The 21,616-nt window shown below is 37.8% G+C and overlaps 3 protein-coding genes across 7 annotated transcripts; 1 reads left to right on the top strand and 2 right to left on the bottom strand.

Moving 5' to 3' along the window:
- Positions 1 to 1,892: 1,892 nt before the first annotated feature.
- LOC121263190 (60S acidic ribosomal protein P3) lies at positions 1,893 to 3,131 on the bottom strand. Of its 2 annotated transcripts, none has more exons than XM_041166017.1 (2): positions 2,783 to 3,131; positions 1,893 to 2,257 (listed from the first exon to the last, which is right to left on the bottom strand). In XM_041166017.1, exons 1-2 carry the CDS (start codon positions 2,978 to 2,980, stop codon positions 2,090 to 2,092), a joined length of 366 nt encoding a protein of 121 aa, XP_041021951.1. In that variant the 5' UTR covers positions 2,981 to 3,131; the 3' UTR covers positions 1,893 to 2,089. The 2 variants fall into 2 exon arrangements, with proteins under 2 accessions (XP_041021951.1, XP_041021952.1); XM_041166018.1 differs by having other exon boundaries at positions 2,160 to 2,257; positions 2,655 to 3,130.
- Positions 3,132 to 6,805: 3,674 nt separating this feature from the next.
- Positions 6,806 to 18,443, bottom strand: LOC121263067 (2-methoxy-6-polyprenyl-1,4-benzoquinol methylase, mitochondrial). 4 transcript variants are annotated; one of them, XM_041165851.1, is made up of 10 exons: positions 18,423 to 18,443; positions 18,166 to 18,332; positions 17,224 to 17,316; positions 16,903 to 17,029; positions 16,745 to 16,806; positions 16,242 to 16,400; positions 15,975 to 16,119; positions 14,644 to 14,715; positions 8,009 to 8,117; positions 6,806 to 7,064 (listed from the first exon to the last, which is right to left on the bottom strand). In XM_041165851.1, exons 3-10 carry the CDS (start codon positions 17,312 to 17,314, stop codon positions 6,963 to 6,965), a joined length of 867 nt encoding a protein of 288 aa, XP_041021785.1. In that variant the 5' UTR covers positions 17,315 to 17,316; positions 18,166 to 18,332; positions 18,423 to 18,443; the 3' UTR covers positions 6,806 to 6,962. The 4 variants fall into 4 exon arrangements, with proteins under 4 accessions (XP_041021785.1, XP_041021784.1, XP_041021788.1 ...); XM_041165850.1 differs by lacking the exon at positions 18,423 to 18,443 and having other exon boundaries at positions 18,166 to 18,230; positions 18,263 to 18,348; XM_041165854.1 differs by lacking the exons at positions 16,242 to 16,400; positions 18,423 to 18,443 and having other exon boundaries at positions 18,166 to 18,230; positions 18,263 to 18,350.
- A 1,426-nt stretch (positions 18,444 to 19,869) lies between these two features.
- LOC121262938 (spermidine hydroxycinnamoyl transferase) lies at positions 19,870 to 21,474 on the top strand. The gene has a single exon (XM_041165646.1). It carries the CDS (start codon positions 19,939 to 19,941, stop codon positions 21,319 to 21,321), a length of 1,383 nt encoding a protein of 460 aa, XP_041021580.1. The 5' UTR covers positions 19,870 to 19,938; the 3' UTR covers positions 21,322 to 21,474.
- Positions 21,475 to 21,616: the final 142 nt, after the last annotated feature.

Here is a 21,616-nt window from a genome sequence, read left to right on the forward strand (position 1 = left end):
TTGGATATTAGGTCTTGAATTTACAATGTAAAAATAACCTATAAAAAATGATATTCAAGAGTGGAAAACAATTTTTTTTCTCGTTATGTATGACGGCTTAGAGATTATGTGTATTTAGATATGGATCTTGACATTTGTTAGTGTTGTAAATTGGCATAACATTCCATTACGTTTTTTAATCTATTATATTATTATTTGGCCGATCTCAGTTGTTCTTTTATTGCATGATGACAATTAGGCCTGCAACCCAACCAATGAAGTTTGGGTTTGGGCCCAATCCGGACAACACAATTTAATCCGAGTCAAGTCAACCCATTATTATTAAATGATGAATCTGAAAGGATGACCTGGCCTCCCAAAACTTCGAAAAACCAAAGAAATCTCTAGGTAATAAGTTTTTATCGGTGGTTTGATCTCCCAAAAATCTCTTCAATCTCAAATAAATGAGTTGACATTTGATCTTTCGCTATGAAGTCTCCTTCCTACTTCGTTTGTTCTCTCTCACAATTCGGTGCATGAACTCGATCTTCCTTTCCTTCAGCTCTTGTTGCATTGTTGAAAACTTGAAATGGAGGGGCTGCCTCTTCTATCCCCTTCTGCCATTCCCTTGCCAATTTATTCACAATGTTTTTGATACATTACTTAGAATTTGCATCTTTCTCTTCCTTCTCACCCATCTATTCGCTTAGTTCTTACATAATTTGAGATTTTCTATCTGCAAAAGCTCGAAGTATCATGGCAAAGTTCAAATTATTATTTTATTATTATTTATTTACAGTTGGGTTAAATAATGTAATTCTTAGTTTTTGTAAAAAATTATATTTGCAGAGAAATAAAGCGGAAAATGATTCTAAAACAAGGAAGAATCTTTTGGGTTTATGCACCTTGAATCGTTGGGGGGTTGTTGATAAAGAAAAATGTGTGCTTTATTATTATTACCACTCAAGCTCAGCTACTAGCTGCTCTTTCTGGGTTTGCTTTTGCGCCTAGCTCTGCTTCTTAGGCTACTTTCACTTGGCACCTCCATCTTCTCGAATTGTTTCCCTACTTTCTTTATTCCTCTCATGGAGGCAGATGAACCTTCTCCCTTCTCCCTTCAGCTTTTGCTGTTCTTGCTGATGTTGCTCATGTTGCTGTTCTTCCTTGTCCATTTTCACTTTCTTCGATTGACTCTCTCTCGCAGCCACTTGGGCTTCATTTGATATAGGTTCTTTTTTTTTTTTTTTTTAGGTCTCTCAACGATCTTTCGAGGCCTACCTCTCTTTCTAGAGTTTGAGATTTGGGGAGCTGTTAAAACGTATAAGTCAGATCGAAACCAACATTTAACAAGTTCGACCCGCAAGTTAGTTCTAACCGTTTTTATCGGTTGGGTCAAGTCGGGTGGCACAGACGGACCGGGCCAACAACTTTTCTGCATAGGCCAAATGACAATGCAAAAGAGAAGGCCACCATCTGGAATCATGGGCAAAGAGTAGGCGGTCTAAACATCCCCCGTCTCGACAACCCTCCATCAGAAGTGGAGCACCTAGCCCTCTGCCTCATGTTGGGTCAAGGTGGAGCGACTACGGCCACAACCACCATCAACCAACCACACCCCTTGCCATGATCACCAGCTTTCCATTACAAGATCCTTAGTAGCTCTTAATTTTTAGTTCACACTTGAAAGGCAAACACATCTATCTACCTGATGCACTTCACATATAAACCTTCTCCTGGAAAATAAGTCTCCATCTTTAAAACTCGAAAAGGAACACAATTGCTCTTATGACTACGAATATGTTTTGGGTATGCACTAAATCAAATTGCCAGCATTCCCCAAAAGGCATGTAAAAACTTATCGTGCCATCAGCAAAAGAAAACAAGTGATTTTGAACCTTTTCAATCAGAGAAACTTAAAAGGAAACAGACAATTATATTTCCCAACAAAGAAATCTCAGCACAAAATTTTATCATGTCACTAGATAGGATAACCCCACGCTCTAACATAATCCAATTAACAAAGGTTTAAAACTATTAATAAGTAACAAGGACCCAACAAAAAAGATGGAAGTAAAACCAGGACATAGTAGACAAGTTATCGTGAAATTCACTAATCAAAGAGTGATAATCCCAAGTCATCATCACTCTCTTCCTCCTTCTCTTCTTTCTTCTCTTCCTTCTTCTCTGCTTCAGCAGCTGGAGCTGCACCTCCTGCAGAAGCTGCAGCTGCTCCGCCACCTCCAATGAAAGCACCACCGGAAGCACCACCAATAATCACCTATTCCGAAAAATATTTAGATCTTACCCGGAAAAAGTAATATATTTCAATGTCAAATATATCTGTAGCTACTACTGTGACCTAAACTCCACATTTAAGAGCCAAACATGGCATATCCAAATTCAACCAAGACAAGTGAATCCATACAGTCATATTATAGAATATTGACAATCAAAATTACAAGGGTCTTGACCAGCAACTTTGTGTTTCTCATCACAGATACATTTGCAACACAAATTCGATCTCACACTTTTTAACCATCATAGAGTTCTACATAGAATTTAAAACCCAGTATATCACAAAATATCTCACCCCTCAAATGCTATGACAATCATCTAAGAAACAGGATTTTAACGAAAGGCAATCCTAAGGAAAAATAAGGCAAACAAGATCGCACCTTTAAGCAAGAAACTAGTAAGCCAACAGAACCGCAAGAAGTTTAGAAATACCATCCAATCTACCAATATAACAACCCACAAGTAAAAAACAACCAAAGGAGAGAGAGAGAGAGAGGGAGGGAGAAACCTGGAATACGGCGGAGGTAGGGGTAACGAGGGAGAAGGAGGACTGGACCCCACCAGAGGAGTCAGCGGAGAGAGCGGTATGGACGAGCTTCCTCTGGAGGTCGAAGGTGGAGGGAGCCGAGGCCTCGAGCTCCCCAGAGAGAGATTTACCGGTCCACTCATCGCCGGAGCTCCTGCACACGAACGTGAAAACTCCCATTGCGAACAGAAAAATCCAACAAAATCCCAAACTAGAGAGACTGACAGATGAGGAGGAGGAGTGCGACGGCTTCTTCAGAGAGGGTTGAGTTCTGAAAATGGGTAGCTATATAGCTTGGAGAAGCATAACCCTAGTAGGATTCTGACGAAGGCCGCTGCTCAAAATGACTTTTGTGTCCATTTTTATCTAAGGCCGCTCGACGCTTCGGTGCCCCTATGGGCCGGGCCGGGCTAGTGCTAAAACCTTTTTAATCATGTGATTTCAATAATCTTTCTACACTTTATTTTGTAACAAGTAACTGATAGGTCAAGGTGCTTTCTACATTTAAGAGAAATGTTACAAAGAAATCTATAAAAATAAATCTATAAATTTATAAAACTTCATATCATATTTAGATATATAATAAAATTATATTTATAACTTAATATATTATATCAAATCATGTTAATTTTTAAATTTACTTTTATAAAATTTATTTGTTACTAAAACATTTCTCTACATTTAAATTTTAGCCTGCATGTTTTATTACCATTCTTGCCATCTTAGTTTGTTAGTTTTTTTTTTTCGAGTTTTAATTAGAATTTTAGGTTCCGTTTGGATGCTAATAGTATATTATATGATCTTAGTTTATTTGTAAATAATAGTAAGTTAAGATGTTTGTATGAATTTTGTGAATCTCATTGAGATACGTGGATGCGTTTGGATGTATGAAGTAAGTTGAGATATGTTTAATTTTTTTATTTTATAAAAAGTTGAAAAAATAGTGAGTTTCACGATGATTGATTTGTTGTTGGAATGATGGAATACTAATAAAAGTCCTATCAATGAACAATATTGAGTAAAGACAAAAAAGTAAAGTTATTTCAAATGAAATAAGTTGTGTACTTAGATAGAGAGTATATTTATCTGTGCGAAACCATCTCAGATGATTTGAGACCACATTAAAATTTCGAGTTCGAGTAACTATAAATATTGTAAATCTCACTTTAAATTAGTAGAAACTCTAAAAAATTCGAATCAAGTTGCTTTTATCCCTCGTTTAGTCGTAAACCATTATAGTTTAATTATACATCTAAATTCTTTTAAGAATGAAAAGAGTTACAAATCACAAAAAGAAAAAAGAAAAAAAATCTAGCTTGTATATAACCTGCTGCAATCTTAGATTCCCGACCATCAGACCTAGGAAATGGCTTCGTAGTTCATATGATATCCCAATTTGCTCGTTAACGGTGTAAAGTTCGAATCCTAGTGAAAAAGAGAAGAAACCCTAGCAGAGAAAGGATACGGAAGATTGGAAAAAAATAAACCACAGTTTATTCAAAGTGAAGTCTCGTAAGTGAGTTATAAAAATAAAATAAAAAATAGTATTTATAGTATGTACAAAATAATTAAATAAAGACACGTGAATTTAAAAACAATTCATGATAAACGACTAGTTTGAAACTTTGATATGCATAATACAACTCTTGAATTGAAGGACAATAAAAATGAAAGAAGTTTTCCAAAAAATAAAAAAAAACGTACTGAATGATGCCACCACCAATGAGCCACCCTAGGCGCTCATTCAATGGTTAAGACTTCTATTATACGGTAAGACATTAACTTCAAACCGAACTAGGTGAATAAGGGATTTTTATACCCTCTAATAAAATTTTGACACATAAATATTTTAAAAGACTAATAATAGAACTACACACAGGCAAGCAAATCCACTTTCTCTCTCTCATTTTTCTCTCAATTTCTCTTTTTCTCCCCCTCTCTCCACTCTCTTTCTCTATTTTTTCATGTGTCGAGTTAATTTTTGACATACGCACCCAAATTTGTGTGCTTTTTCTTTAGGAATTTGCCAATGTTTATGGACAAGCAAGAAACATCCAAAAAGATTGAAGCACCAAAAATTCATATTCGCAATAGCAAGTCCTCTTCTAGTATACAACCTCTTCGTAAACCCTCCAAATTTGGATAAGAAGGGAAGAGTGAGAAAATTATATTCCTCTTTCTATTTTTTATTTTATTTTTAAAACCCTTTTCTTGATTTGTATTTCAGACTTTTTTGTAATTTCTTGTTTAAATTTAGAGATTTTAGGCCAACAATGACAGAGCGAGGAGAGAGAGCGCACTGCCTAGTACAGAGAGAAAGGGGGAGAAAGAGAGAGCGTGCGACGGGAAATATAATACCCCGACCCCGAGGGTCCGGAGAGTTAACTCATATAATCTAATAATCAACTCCAACAATACTAATATATTTTCAAATCCAAGAATATATATACTTTCAAAACTCCAAAACAAACGTAAATACTTCAAATTAATAAACCACGCATATTCACATACCAGATTCTTAGTACAACAATCCAAATAAAATATTAACTTCTCTTCATATTTCAATTAACAAATTAAAATAAAAAAGAATTGACATAAGTCTCCATAAACCGTCTAAACATATTGAAATCAACCTACTAAATAAAATAAGATCCAATAGCAGTACTAATACCACAAGATACCCAAACTATCCACAGCTAATATTGTCCACAAATTTCGATGTCATCTGAGAAATATTATGAAGATTAAGGGGTGAGTGGGATAAAGAGATTTCCGGAAGATAGAGAACTAGGAAGAAAACCGTCGAAGGAGAGGGAGAACCAATGTTTTGAATACCGTACCGGACACCGTACCGGTCAAGGCACTGGAACGAAATATTTCGGTACCGGTACCGTTTCGGGATAACGTTTCGGGATAGTCGATTTATAAATAAATTATATATATAAATATATATAAAAAATATATTCTAAAATAATAGTCTATATATAAATAAATTATATACAAATACATATATATATATAAATTATAAATAGTCTAGTCTGAATTGAGGGTTAAAAAATAAGTTTGTAGTTTGAAAAAACGAAAAAAAAAAAAAAAAAACACAGGCCGAAATATCGGCCGGTACCGGCCGAAATATAGGCCGGTACAGGCCGAAATTTAGGTATCGGCCGGTATTTTGGCCGGTACGAAACAGGTATAGTACCTGTACCGGCCGGACGGCCGAAACGAAAAATTTCAGCCGTACCAGCCGGTACGGTACGAAATTTAAAACTGTGGGGAGAACTCAAAATGGGAGGAGAAATTGAATTGAAAGGAAAAGAAAACTCACCAAAAAAAGTCAACATCTTGGGGTCTTCCGAAACTGAAACACACAAATATTTTTAAAAGGCTTGGGCCTTGGGCCCGGGTATGACAGGAAAAGAGAGGGAGAGAAGGAAGAAAAGAAAATATAAGTTTTACTTGCATGTTGTGCGGTTTTATTATTTTTCTTTTAGAATGCTTATGTGTCAAAATTCTATTAGAGAAAAGTCCCTAATTCTCCCGTCCGGCCCCTAGCCTCTCCCAGTAAGAAATCCATTTTACATGAAAGTTTGCATCTTTTAAGGGATTTATTTTTTTCCCTTATCTGGTTTTATAAAATAAAATAATAATAATTAATTTATTATTTATTATTTTTTCAAAGAGTTTAAAATTATGAAAAATAATATTTACAGTCATGGAGTGCACAAGCATCGCACAATCCTTTTAAAAAAAATGAGTGAATATAAGACCTACATGAAAAAATAATAATTTTTTAATAATAGACCCCTCTATTTTTCAAAACAATTACGCAGTGCTTACACACTACACACTATATGTAACATTACTCTAAAACTATATACTATATATATTCCTATCTTACTTTCATTCTATTATGGCGATGCAGCATTATCTACAACATATGAGCAATGCCACATTAACACATTACACAGGAGAGTAAAAGTGGGATGATACTGTGTTATATCATTTTCGATAATCCGTCTGTCCTTTTTTATTTCATAAATTAACAAACTTTATGCAAGATTTCAATTAGCATAAGGCCAAAACTTAAATGCCAAAAATTCTGCAAGTCATACAACATGTATGGGTCAATGAAATATAGGACATCAGAACGATAATACAGTCAAAGCTTCAACCCTGAATGGATGGAAACCACTCCTCCTACAAGATTTTCGTACTCAACTTTCTGAAATCCTGCATCAGCAATCATTGAAGCAAATGTTTCCTGCATCCCTCAACAACAACAAATCAGTTCTATGGTACAAGAATTACAGTGCCATGCATCCAACTGGAAAAATCTGCAAGTCTTCTCAAGTAATAAACTTTTGCCAATAAAGCTCCAAGAAATTATGTTTCTTGAGGGCCCTTGGCAACATGGGTTTTCCCTAATGACATACGATTTTCATAATTATACACTGTTTTCCACACAAGTTCAAAAACACAAATTTAAGTACATCTATTGCTAGTGTCGTATAAAAATTTTCAGTTCACTGATAAAGCATAGATTGAATAACATTAACAAGCCGGGTTACTGAAAGCATGCAATTGGTCTAAGCAAGTCCTAAAGTAATCATCAAGCTGCATACAGCTCCCCAAATGTCATCAAATTACATTGGTGGATCAAGATTTCTTCATCTATTACATAGAGTGGAAGCTTCCATTAATGAAAAAAGTGCGTATTTCACTTTCCAATAATGGAAAGGAGTCAAGCGGGTATAAAGGAATATGGATTTAGATGCAGCAGGAATGAATGACACGTAAAGACAGACAACATAAACTAAAACCAGAAGTTCTAAGAGACCTGCATCAATTTAAATGTAATTAACATGACTTCAAAGAATGTTCTATAATTTCCACATTTGTTGTCTTCGTGATATTGAAGTACTCTTCTTTTCTTGGAGGATATAAAAAAGAACATAACAATGCAAGCAATCCACTTTATTCAGTTAGTTCTGACTCCTCTTTGATTTTTATGCATGGTATTAGTGACATGCAAATGCACATAGATGTGACTTTGTTTAGGCTTATAGTTGCTAACTTGCTATTTAGCACCCGGCATTGCATTAATGCAATTTTCCATCAGACAGCATATTTGTCTTGGTACCACTAAACTTCAATCAAACTTCAATGGATGCTGAAATGTACTTGAGAAGACAGAAGAAAAATAACCTGAGGGGGGAAACGGCGAACACTCTCAACTAAGTATTGATATGAATCACGATCACCTGCAACAAGCTCTCCTAGGGCTGGAATGATGGAGAATGAATAATAATCATAGCTGCAAGAGAAAACAAGCAGCACTAAATTCGTAGAAAATAGCAAAGGGAAATGTATGAGATAGAGAGAGAGAGAGAGAGAGGGAGAGAGATTCTAGTATAGCCTGTACAATCCATCATCTAAAAACTGTTTTTTTTTTTTTTTGATCGATAAAAGATAGATGATATATATATGAATGAAATAGGCATAACCTTTGTACACAGGAAGTATACCTAAGAACTCATAATTACATTCTAAGAATGATAAATTAAAGACAAGAAATCCTGAACACTATCCCCATGTAAAACAATAGTGGAAAACCAACACATTAGAGTGTGGAGAAAAAAATTCTTCAGCTCGAGCGATGTACGTTCCTTATCTTCGAAGCAACGCGCATTCCTTTCCGTCCAAGTGCACCACATAATACACAACGGAATCATCTTTTACACTGCTGCCACTTGATGGCAGCCTTACATCTTTGACCAACAACCCAACAAATCCACCACCCTCATAGGCATAACCTAAGCAACATCAACCCTTAGAAAGATCTCATCCCATAACACTCTTGTTACCTCACAGTGTAATAAGAGATGGTCCACAAATTCTCCATTCTTCTTGCACATGTAGCACCAATCCAACAATACACATCCTCTCTTTCTCAAGTTGTCCGTGGTCAATATCTTCCCTAGAGCGGCACTCCAAACAAAAAAAGCTACTTTCGAAGGCACACGAGACCTCCAAATAGTCTTCCAGGGGAACAACGTAAAATCAAGTTATGTTGTCAAGATGCCATAATACGCCTTAACTGTACATAACTTATGGTTATTAGACCTCCACTTCAAACTATCTCCCTGTGCCATAGGAAACTCCGTGGAATATAGTACGTTGTAAAATTATGAAACAATAGGTAATTCCCAATCATGCAAATCCCTATTAAAAAAATGTTCCACTGGTGCGCACTATGAGAAAATAAACGCATGTCCGCCACTGAAGTCTCCCTATTCACTGCAATACGGTATAAGGCCGGAAAAGCCCTTTCCAAAGCGTGGTCTCCACACCACACGTCTCTCCAAAATCTGATACGAATGCCCTCACCAACTACAAAGCGAATTTGATTTGCAAAACATGGCCATCCTTTCCTTATATACTTCCATAAACCCACACCATACCCCCCTCTCACTTCTTTAGAGCACCAACCACCCCAATCGACACCATATCTAGCATCAATAATATCCTTCCACAATGAACCCCCCTCCAAATGATATCTCCAAAGCCATTTTCCCAATAATGCTTTATTAAAAATTCTCAAGTTACACACTCCCAACCCCCTGTTCACAACTGAGGCACAAACAGTCTTCCATCTAACCAAATGAAATTTCTTCTCCTCCCCATACCTCCCCATAAGAACACCCTAAAAAGTTTCTCCGTTCTGTTCACCACCCCTACAGGCATAAGAAACAAAGATAAAAAATAAGTGGGGAGGTTAGTGAGAGTATTCTTGATTAGAGTGAGACGACCCCCTTTTGATAGATACATTTGTTTCCAGCCAACCTTTTCTCTATCTTCTCCACTACTCCATCCCATATAGCTCTATTCTTGAAAGTTGCTCCCAGCGGAAGGCCCAGATATTTCATAGGGAAAGAGGACACCTTACAATCTAGAAGTCTTGCTAAACTGAGGATATTTGAGACCGCCCCCACAGGAACCATCTCAGACTTGCCCAAATTCACCTTTAACCCTGGCACTGCTTCAAAACAGAGTAACAATGCTCGTAAAGATTGGATCTGGCTCCTATTTGCTTCACAAAAAACTAAACGTATCATCTGCAAAAAGAATGTGTGAAATGATAATAGAGCCACCAGCAACATTGCCCACCTGAAAACCCGATAAGAACCCTCCCCCAACAGCAGCCTGCACCATCCTACTTAAAGCCTCCATAACTATAACAAATAGAAGAGGAGATAAAGGATCTCCCTGCCGCAATCCCTGCGAGCTATCAAAAAAACCAGCAGGTGTGCCATTAACCAAAACTGAGAAACGGGCAGTTGAAATACAATGACGCATCCATGCAATCCACCGATCCCCAAAACCACATCTCTCAAGCATGCATAGGAGAAATTCCCAATTCACATGATCATATGCCTTCTCCATGTCAAGTTTGCACAGAACACCTGAACCTCCCTCCCCTATTATGTAATCCAAACACTCATTTGCAATGAGTACTGAATCCAGAATTTGTCTCCCACGAATAAAAGCATTCTGGGACTTGGAGATAATATGATCCAACATTGGCCTAAGCCGGTTAGCAAGAACCTTCGATATAATCTCATAAATGCTCCTCGCCGGACTTATAGGCCGAAAGTCTTCAATAGTCACAGCCCTGTGTTTCTTGGGAATGAGCGCAATAAAGGTCGCATTAAGGGATTTTTCAAACTTTTGAAAAGAGTGAAATTCACTGAAAACCTGCATAACATCCCTTTTCACAGTGTCCCAACAAATTTGAAAAAAACCCCTCGAAAAACCATCCGGCCCAGGCGCTTTATCTTTAGCCATGCCCGATATGACCTTGTAAATCTCTTCTTCGTCAAAAGGTCTCTCCAGAACACTCACACTCTGCGAGTTAATTGCCTCAAAGTGCAAAGCATCAAGCTTCGGCCTCCAAGGAACCGATTCTGTGAGAAGGGTCTCGTAATACTGTACTACATGGTTTTCTAGCTCGGGAGGAGAAGATATCACCTGAGAATCAGATTGAAGTGATTCGATAGCATTGTTGCGTCGATGAGAGTTAGCCACTTTGTGAAAGAACTTCGTACACCTATCACCTTCTTTCAACCAAAGAGCCCTAGATTTTTGACGCCATAAAATCTCTTCTGACAACAAAACCCTCTCCAAATTTGCCATAACCATGCCCTTCCTCAACAACATCTCCTCCGAATTATCTCCTAGTAACTCTTTATCCTTTAAATCTTGCAATTCTTCCAACAATGTAGTCTTCTGGTTGTCAATATGATCAAAAACCTCCAAATTCCACTTCTTCAAGTCTTGTTTCAGTGCCTTCAACTTGCCTGCCAGAATATAACTTGGAGTACCAATAAACTGATATGAAGACCACCAAGCACGCACCTTCTCTACAAACCCATCCGCTGAAAGCCACATGTTTTCAAACTTGAAATATTGGCATCTCTTGTGCATACTCCCACAATCCAAAATGATAGGAAAATGATCTGAACTGACTTGAGCTAGTCATTTCTGACTTACTTCCGGATATTTAGCTTCCCATGAAGGAGATACAAGGAATCTATCCAATCTCGACCAAACCCGCCCATTTGACCAAGTGTACTCGCCTCCTACCAGAGGGAAATCCATGAGGTCCAGATCAAAGATGAACTTGTTGAATTCTTCCATAGCCATAGAATGTCGACAGTGCATTGATCGCTCACTAGGAAAGCGAATAATATTAAAATCACCCCCCATGCACCACGGGACATCCCATAAGGAGTATAGACCCGCCAACTCCATCCACAACCTTCTCCTATCCCTATCCATGTTAGGACCATAGGATCCTGCAAAAGCTCATTCCCATCCATCAACCACATTTTTAAATCGGGTCGCAACCGAGAACTATCCAATACACTCCTCAATCATTTCAACCACTCTTTTATCCCACATAAGTAGCACTCCACCTGAGGCTCCCAAGGAGGCCAAATAGGTCCAATCCACATACTTCGCACCACCATAAACTTTGCACAATTTTCCTATCAATGAATCGCAACTTTGTTTCTTGAACACACACCACATCCCCCTTCCACATCCGCAGTAATTGTTTGATACGAAGGCGTTTATTGCGATCATTGAGCCCCCGTACATTCCAAGAAAAAATCTTAGGATTCATTTAAGCAGCATATTGCCCCTCCCTTTCGATCTGTCCCTTCCGCCACTCCCTTCCTTTACATCGTAATTGATGGAACAAGTTAGCTTTTTAAGTTCCCTATCCCTCTTAGTGGCTGACTTTGAATGGCTATCTTCAAGTGCCACAAGAAGGGTCTTGAATTGTTCTTCATAACCTCCAAAAGAGATCTCAATAATAGCTTGTAACTCCTCTACCTTCTTAAGAACCCAATTTGACGGACCACTCCCATATTTAGAACTGGGAGGAAGTGTTCACAGAGGGGTTACAACAGCCCCCTCCCCAACAACACTATTATTATCAAACAGTGCCAATTGCAAATTTGGCTCTGAACTTGAAACACAAGTTGCATTAGATTCACTACTAGGTGTCACAAAGGTTTCAGAAAGCCTCATCCCATTATCAAAATCACCTCCACCGCAATCTCCCAGCTTGTTTCCATTGAAAACCCCCATCTCTAGAGGAAAAGAGCTTCTCGGAGACCCCAAAACCCTCGCTAGGCTCGAAATCTCACATTCCGGCGTGACAGACGGCACAAAAAGGTTAGTGGGACCTCCAACCACCATGCATGACTGCTTCTGTGCAGACTCCGGCGCCAACAAGTTATTCTCGGCACTATACCTCCATTTCTCAGAAATCTATCGGCTCGAAACTGTTACTCTGGAAGCTGCCGGTTCACTCTCCAACACCTCAGACCTCTCCGGCAAGCCTACCACCATCGACGTCAACCCCTGCTCACACGCCGGCTTCTGTGCACACTCCGACAAAGAAATGGGTCTCTCGGTATCATTAAAGGCTGATTCCTGCAACTCTGCCGTCGACCCCTACTCACATTCCGACACCCCAGACCTCGCCGGCGAATCCATTACCACTGACATCAGCCTCTGAGCCACCACCGACGATGAGGGTTGTGGCACATTCGACGACGACGGATTAACCTTGTTGAACACCCTGCGATTCCGAGCGGGAAGCATCACCTGGGCCTGACCTAGTGGAAACTGCTGGGTCTGGGCCTGTGGAATCACCTGGGCCTGTTGCCCCATACTACCACTCGTATGGGCTTGGAACCCAACCCGCTGAACCTCTTTATTGGCCCTTGGTTGAGGCCCACCTGAGACTAAACCCTTCCCCTTATACCCATGTAGCCCATCAGTAGCATGCAGCCCCTCCTCTTGGCCTTTTTCCTGGCCCAATTCCAACTCCCACTTCAGCCCCTCCTTCACGCACCGTTTCACTTGAACTAGGCTGAGTTGCAAAGTACCCACTTGTTTCTCCATTTCAACCAAAGTGTGCAGCAGAGTTTCCATTTCCAGCCCTGACATGCGTCTACCATCTCCATTACAGTGTTGCGCCTTCACCACTACTGTCCTCTCTATAGTTTTTGGCGCTTGAGACAAAGCCTCCCTGTACGTAACGAGGTGCCCCTGCCCCTGCCCCTGCCCTTGCAACGAAGGAGAAGGCATCCATGGATAACTTCCTCTGTTATTCCCCCCCAAAACAGAGGATGTATCAGCAAGTTCCTTCAACATACCACCAAAATTCCTCCACCCTACCCCCATCCTCCCTTCCGGAATCACTACTAAACCACGCCTCTTCTCCTGACTAAACTCCGCTAAGGAGAAAAAATTCCCATACGTGTTACTCTGTCTCTGCACCACCAAGACCTGAGACCCACATCTTCTCGATCTAAGGAAGACAGAGGAGCCCACAGAGGCTATACCTTCCTGCACCATGATAGCCAACCATCCCAAGGACTCTTGATCAATGATAATGTATTTCACAATGTGACAACTACTATCCGTGATTCTCCACCATCTTTCATTAACCTTCTTGAACTCAAAGCACTTTTGATCAATGATAACATTCCTACTCAACCCCATCACAGCACAACAAATAAAAAAAAAAAAGCAAAAGAAGAACTAAACACCATTGATTATTTCCACCATTAGCAGACAAATACCAACGGCAAACAGAAACTAAACACCACTGAATATTTCCACCATAAGCAGAAAATTATCAACGGCAAGCAGAAACCACATTTTTTCTCAAAAGTACGGAGAGAAAAAAGTTAGAGAGATTCAACACTGAAAATTGTGGGTCAGCTGAAAACTGTACATGCAGTAATGGCACAAATACTTTGATCTTCATATGGAATAAACATAATGTTCTCCAATGTGAACATCTACATATGAATACGTTGTGCACGATATATCTGGAAACTGCAGATGCAGGAATGAGACAAATAAATTGTTCCTCATGCGAAATGGGCAAAATTCATGAAAAAATTTCGAGGATCCAGGATTGTCAAATAAGTTGAGAATAATAGTGATTTCAAGCTTGTCAGTATTTCGTGAGAGCATGATAATGCTCAGGAAAAATTTGTTACTGAACCACTGAATTTAAGATGGAGACTGATGCAGCAGACTACAAGACAATTACGATATAACTTTACACAATAAAGGTGATTGCAAATAACTTTCCTCAAAATTAAGGGGTGCGGTGCTAATGATACTAACGAGAATTGAGAAAGTACTGACATAACGTTGTTAATAGCTACAAATTTAGTTTTTCTTTCGATAAGTACTGCAAATACAGTTTTTCAGACATAGCTTTTGTCCAAAGTAGACATACAGATACTCACAATTCCTTAAAAATAGGAACTTCCACATGGCTCAGTTCAAGGCAAAGGAATCTTCCTCCTCGTTTTAGCACCCTGATAAACAAAGTCATATAAGCCAGCATGATAGACAAGTATCTGAAGAACAAAATTCCTTCAAGGCAAAAGAAAGGTACTAAATACTTTCTTCTGTACTTCATGTAGTTTCTTTACAGATAAGCACCACATGAATCAAGTCTGGGATGAAAGGGGTGGCAAAACCCTCAGGAGCAGAAGAATTGTATTTTGAAAAATAAATTCTTCTCCAATATAATCTTTTGAAAGCTGCCATTTCAGCTTTGAAAACCGCACAACTTGGATTTTCATATGCTTCCACCACCTGATTCAAAATTCACTTGAATCCTTCCAACCCAGTCCATTTTTTACCGTGTAATCTCCATTTCAATGCTCAATAATCTTGTATGGATACTTATAAAAAAAAAAAAAAATCTTGTATGGATTGAACTTACATCCTTTAATACATGGAAAAATATTTACAGTGGTAGATAGTTGCATAAAAAGTCACATTTTTCAAATGGACGACTGAATTAGATGATATCTTAACGGTGGATAATACTATTAAATGGAAATTTATTTCTCTAAATTGGTGTTGCACGTATAAAGATACCAATGAATCTGTGGGTCACTTGTTTCTCAATGTCAGAAGAGTTATGGTCCTTTTCCGATACGAATGAATCTGTGGATCACTTGTTGCTCCATGTCAAAAGAGTTATGGTCCTTTACCTTTTTTGTTTTGGTGTTCAATACGGAATACCAAAGAAGGTGTTAGATGTGAAGTCTAGCTGGCAAGGGTTGCTACTTGTTGAGTAAGCATAAAAAGACCTTCACTTGGAAGCTACTAAATTATTTAGTCTTAAATGTTCTTCCTTGCTTTCTTTGTATCTATGGCCTGTCACCATTAAAGGGTTCCCGTTCCTTCTTTTGTTGATTTTGTAGATGTCATAAACTTAAGAGTGTAATTCTTTAGGGGATTGTCTTGTATTACACCATATGCACTCGAGTTTCTTCTCATTTAACAAAAAATATTTTTAGAGCAAAAAGACTAAGGAATGTAAAAAAAAAATGTAATAATCAAATGATTAACACATTTCAAAGTCAAGAACCTAATTGATCCCTTTGAGATAATTTAGGTCATGATGAAGGCAAAACACGAAAACACCATCCACCTGCAGGGGATCATAACCAATTCAACAAGACTCTTAACCTGTTTGACATGAAAGTATTTTGTGCTGCATCCACACATGTTTTACCGGCTTTAAAGGAAAAAAGAAAACCATACCAAGGTGTGAGCTTACCTAAAGGCTTCAGCAAGAACTTTCTCTATATGTGTAACATTTCTAATCCCAAATGCAATTGTGTAACCATCCATTGAATTATCTTCGAAAGTTAAGGCTTCTGCATTGCCCTCCACCCATATCAGGGATTTTTCTTCCCCAGAACCTAAAAATGTCAGTAAAATATGTTTAAATAATAGTAAGACTCTGACATTAATTTCACATGTGATCCTCCAGTGAGAACATATAAGTCCTCTAATGTCAGTCTAATAGCTCCTTTTATTTTACCTCTCTCCAAGGCCCGCTTTTTACCAACATTTAGCATGTTAGGGTTGATGTCACATACAAATATCCGAGTTTCTTCATGCAAATTATCTTCAAGAACATCTTTCATTGCTCTATGTTTGACACTGTTTATGGTTTCCAGGATCCGGAAAGCTACATCCCCTGCAAGAATTTTAACTTGAGATGAGGATTGCAGTATGGTACACTAAATCATTTTCATACCAGATAAGGGTTTTCATGTGGAAGGCATTTTCATGTTAAAAATTTCCTACATGAAAATAAATAACATTTCTCTTCATTTTAACAATTTATTTTTTACCTCTCCGTCTACCTCCTTCCATCCCCCCCCCCCTCTCTCCCTCTCTCTCTCTCTCTCTCTCTCAATGTTTCCCTCCTGCTTTTTACTTGTTGACTAATTTAATAGCACACCTAGAGTATTCTCAAGTTTTTCCAGACAACAAACATCAATATATTTAAGACACAATCATTGTCGGTGGAATGCCAACCTGTCCCACCAGCCACATCCAGATGCTTCATTCCAGGAAATGGATTCAGTTTGGAAACCAGCCTGACAAGTTGGCAAGACAGTACGCAACATTGTGAAGGCAATAGCAATACATTTCAAATAAAAAATAAAATAACATTCCGCGAACAAGAAATTTACCTATCCTTCCATAATCTGTGTAATCCAGCACTCATCAAGTCATTCATGAGATCGTAGTTTGAAGCAACATTGCTAAAGACATTACCGACCATGCGACTTTTTTCTTCTTCATGTACTTCTTTAAATCCTGAAATGAGAACGTAATAAATGATTGCTCAAAATAATTCAAAAGAGCATTATATATATGTATTAGCATTGCAAGTAGTTATTCAAGAATCAGGACAATATATTCACTTTCCTAGAGGGAAAAGAGAATAAGGGATGAATAGGTGTTCTGAGTAGAAGAAATATGGAGAGAGAGAGAGAAAGAGTAGGACAAACCAAAACTGGTGGCATGCGAATGCAGTAGAGAAGAAGAGAACATGGGAAACAGTTTGCTTCTGAACTTTCCAGTCACCATTCTCAAGGCCATGACTAAAATAAATAATTAAAAGAGGAGGGTCAGATTGAAGTCGGAGTGGACATTCAGATGATAATTCATAAGGACCTTTTCACTTGGAGAGATGATAATGTCGGTTTGCATTATGTAAAGTAAAGAACACAATCTAGCGAAAAGTTGAAGGGAAGTGCACATATATGTCAAAACAAAGGCAATGGTTCCCATAAAATGAATTTATTGGAAACAGATGGCGTTTCAAGATTTTGTTTGGGTACTGCCAAACACATTATGTTTAGACGTGCGTTTAACCACAAAGCACTTGGCATCTGTATTCTACCAAGTCAGAATTCAAGGACTCAGAATCCACAAATTTATATATTCACTTTGGATCGCACCAGTCAAAACGAAGCACAGACTCAAGATGACAAATTTAACGAAACGCAGTCTCTCCCAGACAATTCATCAAACACTTCGCGGCGGGAAATTAAATCCCCCACCGCATTACCATAATCCATTGATCCATTCATAACAAGTGGGTCTTTAAGTTTATAAGATATATATCCATATCTGAGGTAATTATTATCTTCTGCAACGACTCTAAAACATCTTCTGTAACAAGTGGGTATTTGCGTTTATGCGATAATTAACATTTCCATATCTGAGCATGATATCGAAAGACAATATCATCTCGTATACTCATATCTAAACACGGTACCGAGAGACAATATTATCTTGTGTACTCATAGCTGAGCAAGATACTGAAAGAATTCGAGCGTTTAAAAGGAAAAAGATCGACGTCCAAAGCATGAAAAAACAAAACCCAAAAAGAATAAGAAGAAAAAAGTTCAGTTTTTCATTGAAAAGTCGGATAGTATTAAGCGTACCTGAGACAGAGGCTGACAATTATTGTTTCACGTTTCAACTTTCAAACGGTTCTGGAAGTGGAAACCAAAGAGTTGAAACGGTTCTGGAAGTGGAAACCAAAGAACCAACCCGGCCAACGTCAAGCGAGTTCCGTATTGGTTTTTAATTACTGCCCACAAAGCTAGAGCTGTGTATGAAATGTAATTAAATTAGAAAAATTGCATTCAAATTTCAACAACCTCCTAAAGCATTCACTTTGGAATAGTCAAATTTTAACCATATTTTTAGCTGAAGCATGCACCTCCTAAAGCTGCATTCAAGTAGATCTTCTTCCAGATTCAAAAAAAAAAAAAAAAAAAAAAAAAGTAGATCTTCTTCCTTTTATAGAAATAAAATATTACTATTTACTATTTTTTTAACTCATTTTATAATTAATTAATATAATTATGTTATACCATTAAATATAATTTAATTTATAAAACTATCATTCATTTTATAAAGAATTATAAAATAATTATAAAAAATTATAAATTTGCCATTTTCCAAATATTATTTCTTCATCTTATTTTTATATATTTTTGCAATGATCATCTTTTTTAAATCTAACTGTTATATTTTGTAATGATTTTTTTAAGAGGGATGTTACTCTTCATCCCATACCACACATTTTACATATTTTTAAATTATTTTTTTATTTTATTTTATTATTGTTAAATAATTAAATTATTCTACTTATTATCCATACACCACATACTTGTTATAGGAAGAACGAAAAAATAAAATAAAATAAGAGTGGTGTGTGAAAATGACAAGTAGACTTATTCTTTTTTTAGTTTCATATTTTTATTGAGGGATGCTACTCATCATCACACACTACACACTTTACATATTTTAATTTTTTTTTTAATTTTATCATTGTTAAACTAATTGAGTTGTTCTATTCATCATCCATACACCACATACTTATTATGAAAAAATAAATAAAAGAGGTATGATATGTGGGGATGATAAGTAAAATTATTCTAAAAGAAATTAATTAGTTTAGGAAAAATAAAACAAAAAAACAAAATAAAATAAGTATAGTGTATGTAAGAATGATAAGTAACAAAACTCTATAATTTATTAAATAATATATTGAGTCTGGACAATAATACTATATATAAATTTAAAGTGTGCAAGTTTTTCACAAATTTTTTTTTGGTAAAAGAGTAGATCAAATTTAAAAAGAATAGATTTTTCGATACCTTTTTAAGTGAAGTCCACTTTTTTATATAAGAAAATACATATCGTACGAGACTTATATATTTAGGATTAGTATCATTATTCATGTATTAATGTTAGGGAAATACTAAAGTTACAAAGTAATTATACAAAAATAATCTCATAAACTTATGTGATTTAATGTGATTCGTCAGAATGTAAAGGTAATTATTTTTATTATAAAATAAATCTAGCTAACAGATGAGAGGAAATCACATAATTAATTTATGAGATTGTTTTGTATAATTGTTTTGTGTATTTAGCAGTATTCATTATCCTCTGTATGTTGATAGTGCTAAAATTAGGAACAACCGCACTCATGAAACACTCGTTTTCCCGAACTGCATACACCATTTGCGGGAAATGAATGAAACGTTGTGTATATATTTGGCTTTAAATTAAAAAACCAACAGCGACAATACAAAACGACCATTATATATATATATATATAGGTGTGTGTGTGTTTCAATTTTCATCGATCTCATAATTTAGATTCCAAGTACTACCGATCGATCATCTTCAAAAAGGAAATAATGGTACTAATTAATGTAAGCTTCAAGGATTGCCACACAGTGAAGCCAGCGGAGCCAACAAGGAATGGACCCCTGCCCTTATCAGAATTGGATCAAATCGGCACCATAACTCATGTTCCCACAATCTATTTCTACCGCCCACCTCTATACTGGCTTTCACCACCCGACTCCATTGCCAATACTCTCAGAGACTCTTTGAGCAAGGCATTAGTGCCTTTCTATCCACTCGCAGGCCGTTTGCGCTGGATAGGTTGTGGCCGTCTCGAGCTTGACTGCAATGCCAAAGGGGTTTCATTATATGTAGCCGAATCTGAAGCCAAACTAGATGATATTGGCTACTTATCTCCCTCTCCTGGATATGATCAGTACCTTATCCCATCTGTAGACTATGGCTCAGTTCCAATACATGAACTGCCATTGTTGTTGGTTCAACTCACTAAATTCAAGTGTGGGGGCATTAGCCTCGGCCTAAGGATATCACATGCTGTTGTTGACGGAACAAGCGCCCTGCACTTCATTTCCGAGTGGGCTAGGCTTGCCAGGGGCGAGCCATTAGGTGCAGAACCATTTCTTGATCGAAAAGTAGCGTTCCAAGCTGGGGATCCCCCGATTGCTGCTCCAATATGCCTCGACCATTCGGAATATAGTCATCCGGTACTACCGCTCTTGCTCGGGCAGTCTGATGATGTAGAGGAGCGAAAGAAGAAAACCACTTTGGCCAGACTAAAGCTTTCCAAAACCCAACTTGAAAAGCTCAAGAACATGGGAAATCAGGATCGAGTAATCGGTAGCACTGATGCTGCTGGCCGTGCTTACACCCGATACGAGATCGTGACAGGACACATATGGCGATGTGCATGCAAAGCACGTCGACACAAAGACGAACAGCCTACGGCATTAGGTATTTGTGTCGATTCACGGAGCCGCATGCATCCGCCATTGCCTCGAGAGTATTTTGGCAATGCAGCGCTGGATATTCCAGCTACGAGTCATGCGGGGGAGTTGATGTCCAAACCATTAGGCTACGCTTCGAGCAGGATAAGAGCAGCGATTGAGAGAGTGACGGATACGTACGTGAAGTCGGCTCTGGAATTTCTGAAGAATGAACCGGACTTGACGCGGTTCCAAGACATTCGTGCCGAAGAGGCGCCTTTCTATGGGAACCCAAATCTCGGGGTCGTGAACTGGATGACGCTGCCGATCTACGGGCTTGATTTTGGGTGGGGGAAGGAAATTTACATGGGGCCGGGAACGCACGATTTAGACGGGGACTCGCTCGTCCTCCATAGCCCTGATGGAGATGGATCTTTGATTGTGATGTTGTGCCTGCAAAGAGCTCATATGGATGCTTTTACGAAGCATTTCTACGAAGATATCATATAAATTTTATAGAATCGAAACTAGCATATATATGCTCCTGAAATAAATAAGCTAGCTCTAGCTAGCTAGGATCGATCGATCGAAGAGCTCCAATACGTACTGCACGCTTTCAGACTGAAAGTAATAAGGAGATCATGAGCAAGTAGAAAAATAAAATAGATTAGAATATCTGACGCGCGTTGCATGCATGGGATCAATTTTATATATATATAGGAAGAAATCAAGTTGCTTTGCCAATTATTATATCCATTTTCCCCGATATTATATATATATATATATATATATATATATTATCTTC

The sequence above is a fragment of the Juglans microcarpa x Juglans regia genome, chromosome 4S, assembly GCF_004785595.1.
Source record: "Juglans microcarpa x Juglans regia isolate MS1-56 chromosome 4S, Jm3101_v1.0, whole genome shotgun sequence".
In the NCBI taxonomy this organism is placed as follows: domain Eukaryota; kingdom Viridiplantae; phylum Streptophyta; class Magnoliopsida; order Fagales; family Juglandaceae; genus Juglans; species Juglans microcarpa x Juglans regia.

Bases quoted from the DNA above. Each gene is read 5' to 3' on its own strand.
- LOC121263190 (XM_041166017.1), bottom strand. From the start codon at position 2,980: ATGGGAGTTTTCACGTTCGTGTGCAGGAGCTCCGGCGATGAGTGGACC. The intron at 2,258-2,782 runs GTTTCTCCCTCC...TTTTCGGAATAG, and splicing joins CTACCTCCGCCGTATTCCAG to GTGATTATTGGTGGTGCTTC.
- LOC121263067 (XM_041165851.1), bottom strand. From the start codon at position 17,314: ATGGCCTTGAGAATGGTGACTGGAAAGTTCAGAAGCAAACTGTTTCCC. The intron at 16,401-16,744 runs GTTGGCATTCCA...AAATTCTTGCAG, and splicing joins GGATGTGGCTGGTGGGACAG to GGGATGTAGCTTTCCGGATC. The intron at 7,065-8,008 runs GTTATTTTTCTT...TGAGGGATGCAG, and splicing joins TTCGCCGTTTCCCCCCTCAG to GAAACATTTGCTTCAATGAT.
- LOC121262938 (XM_041165646.1), top strand. From the start codon at position 19,939: ATGGTACTAATTAATGTAAGCTTCAAGGATTGCCACACAGTGAAGCCA.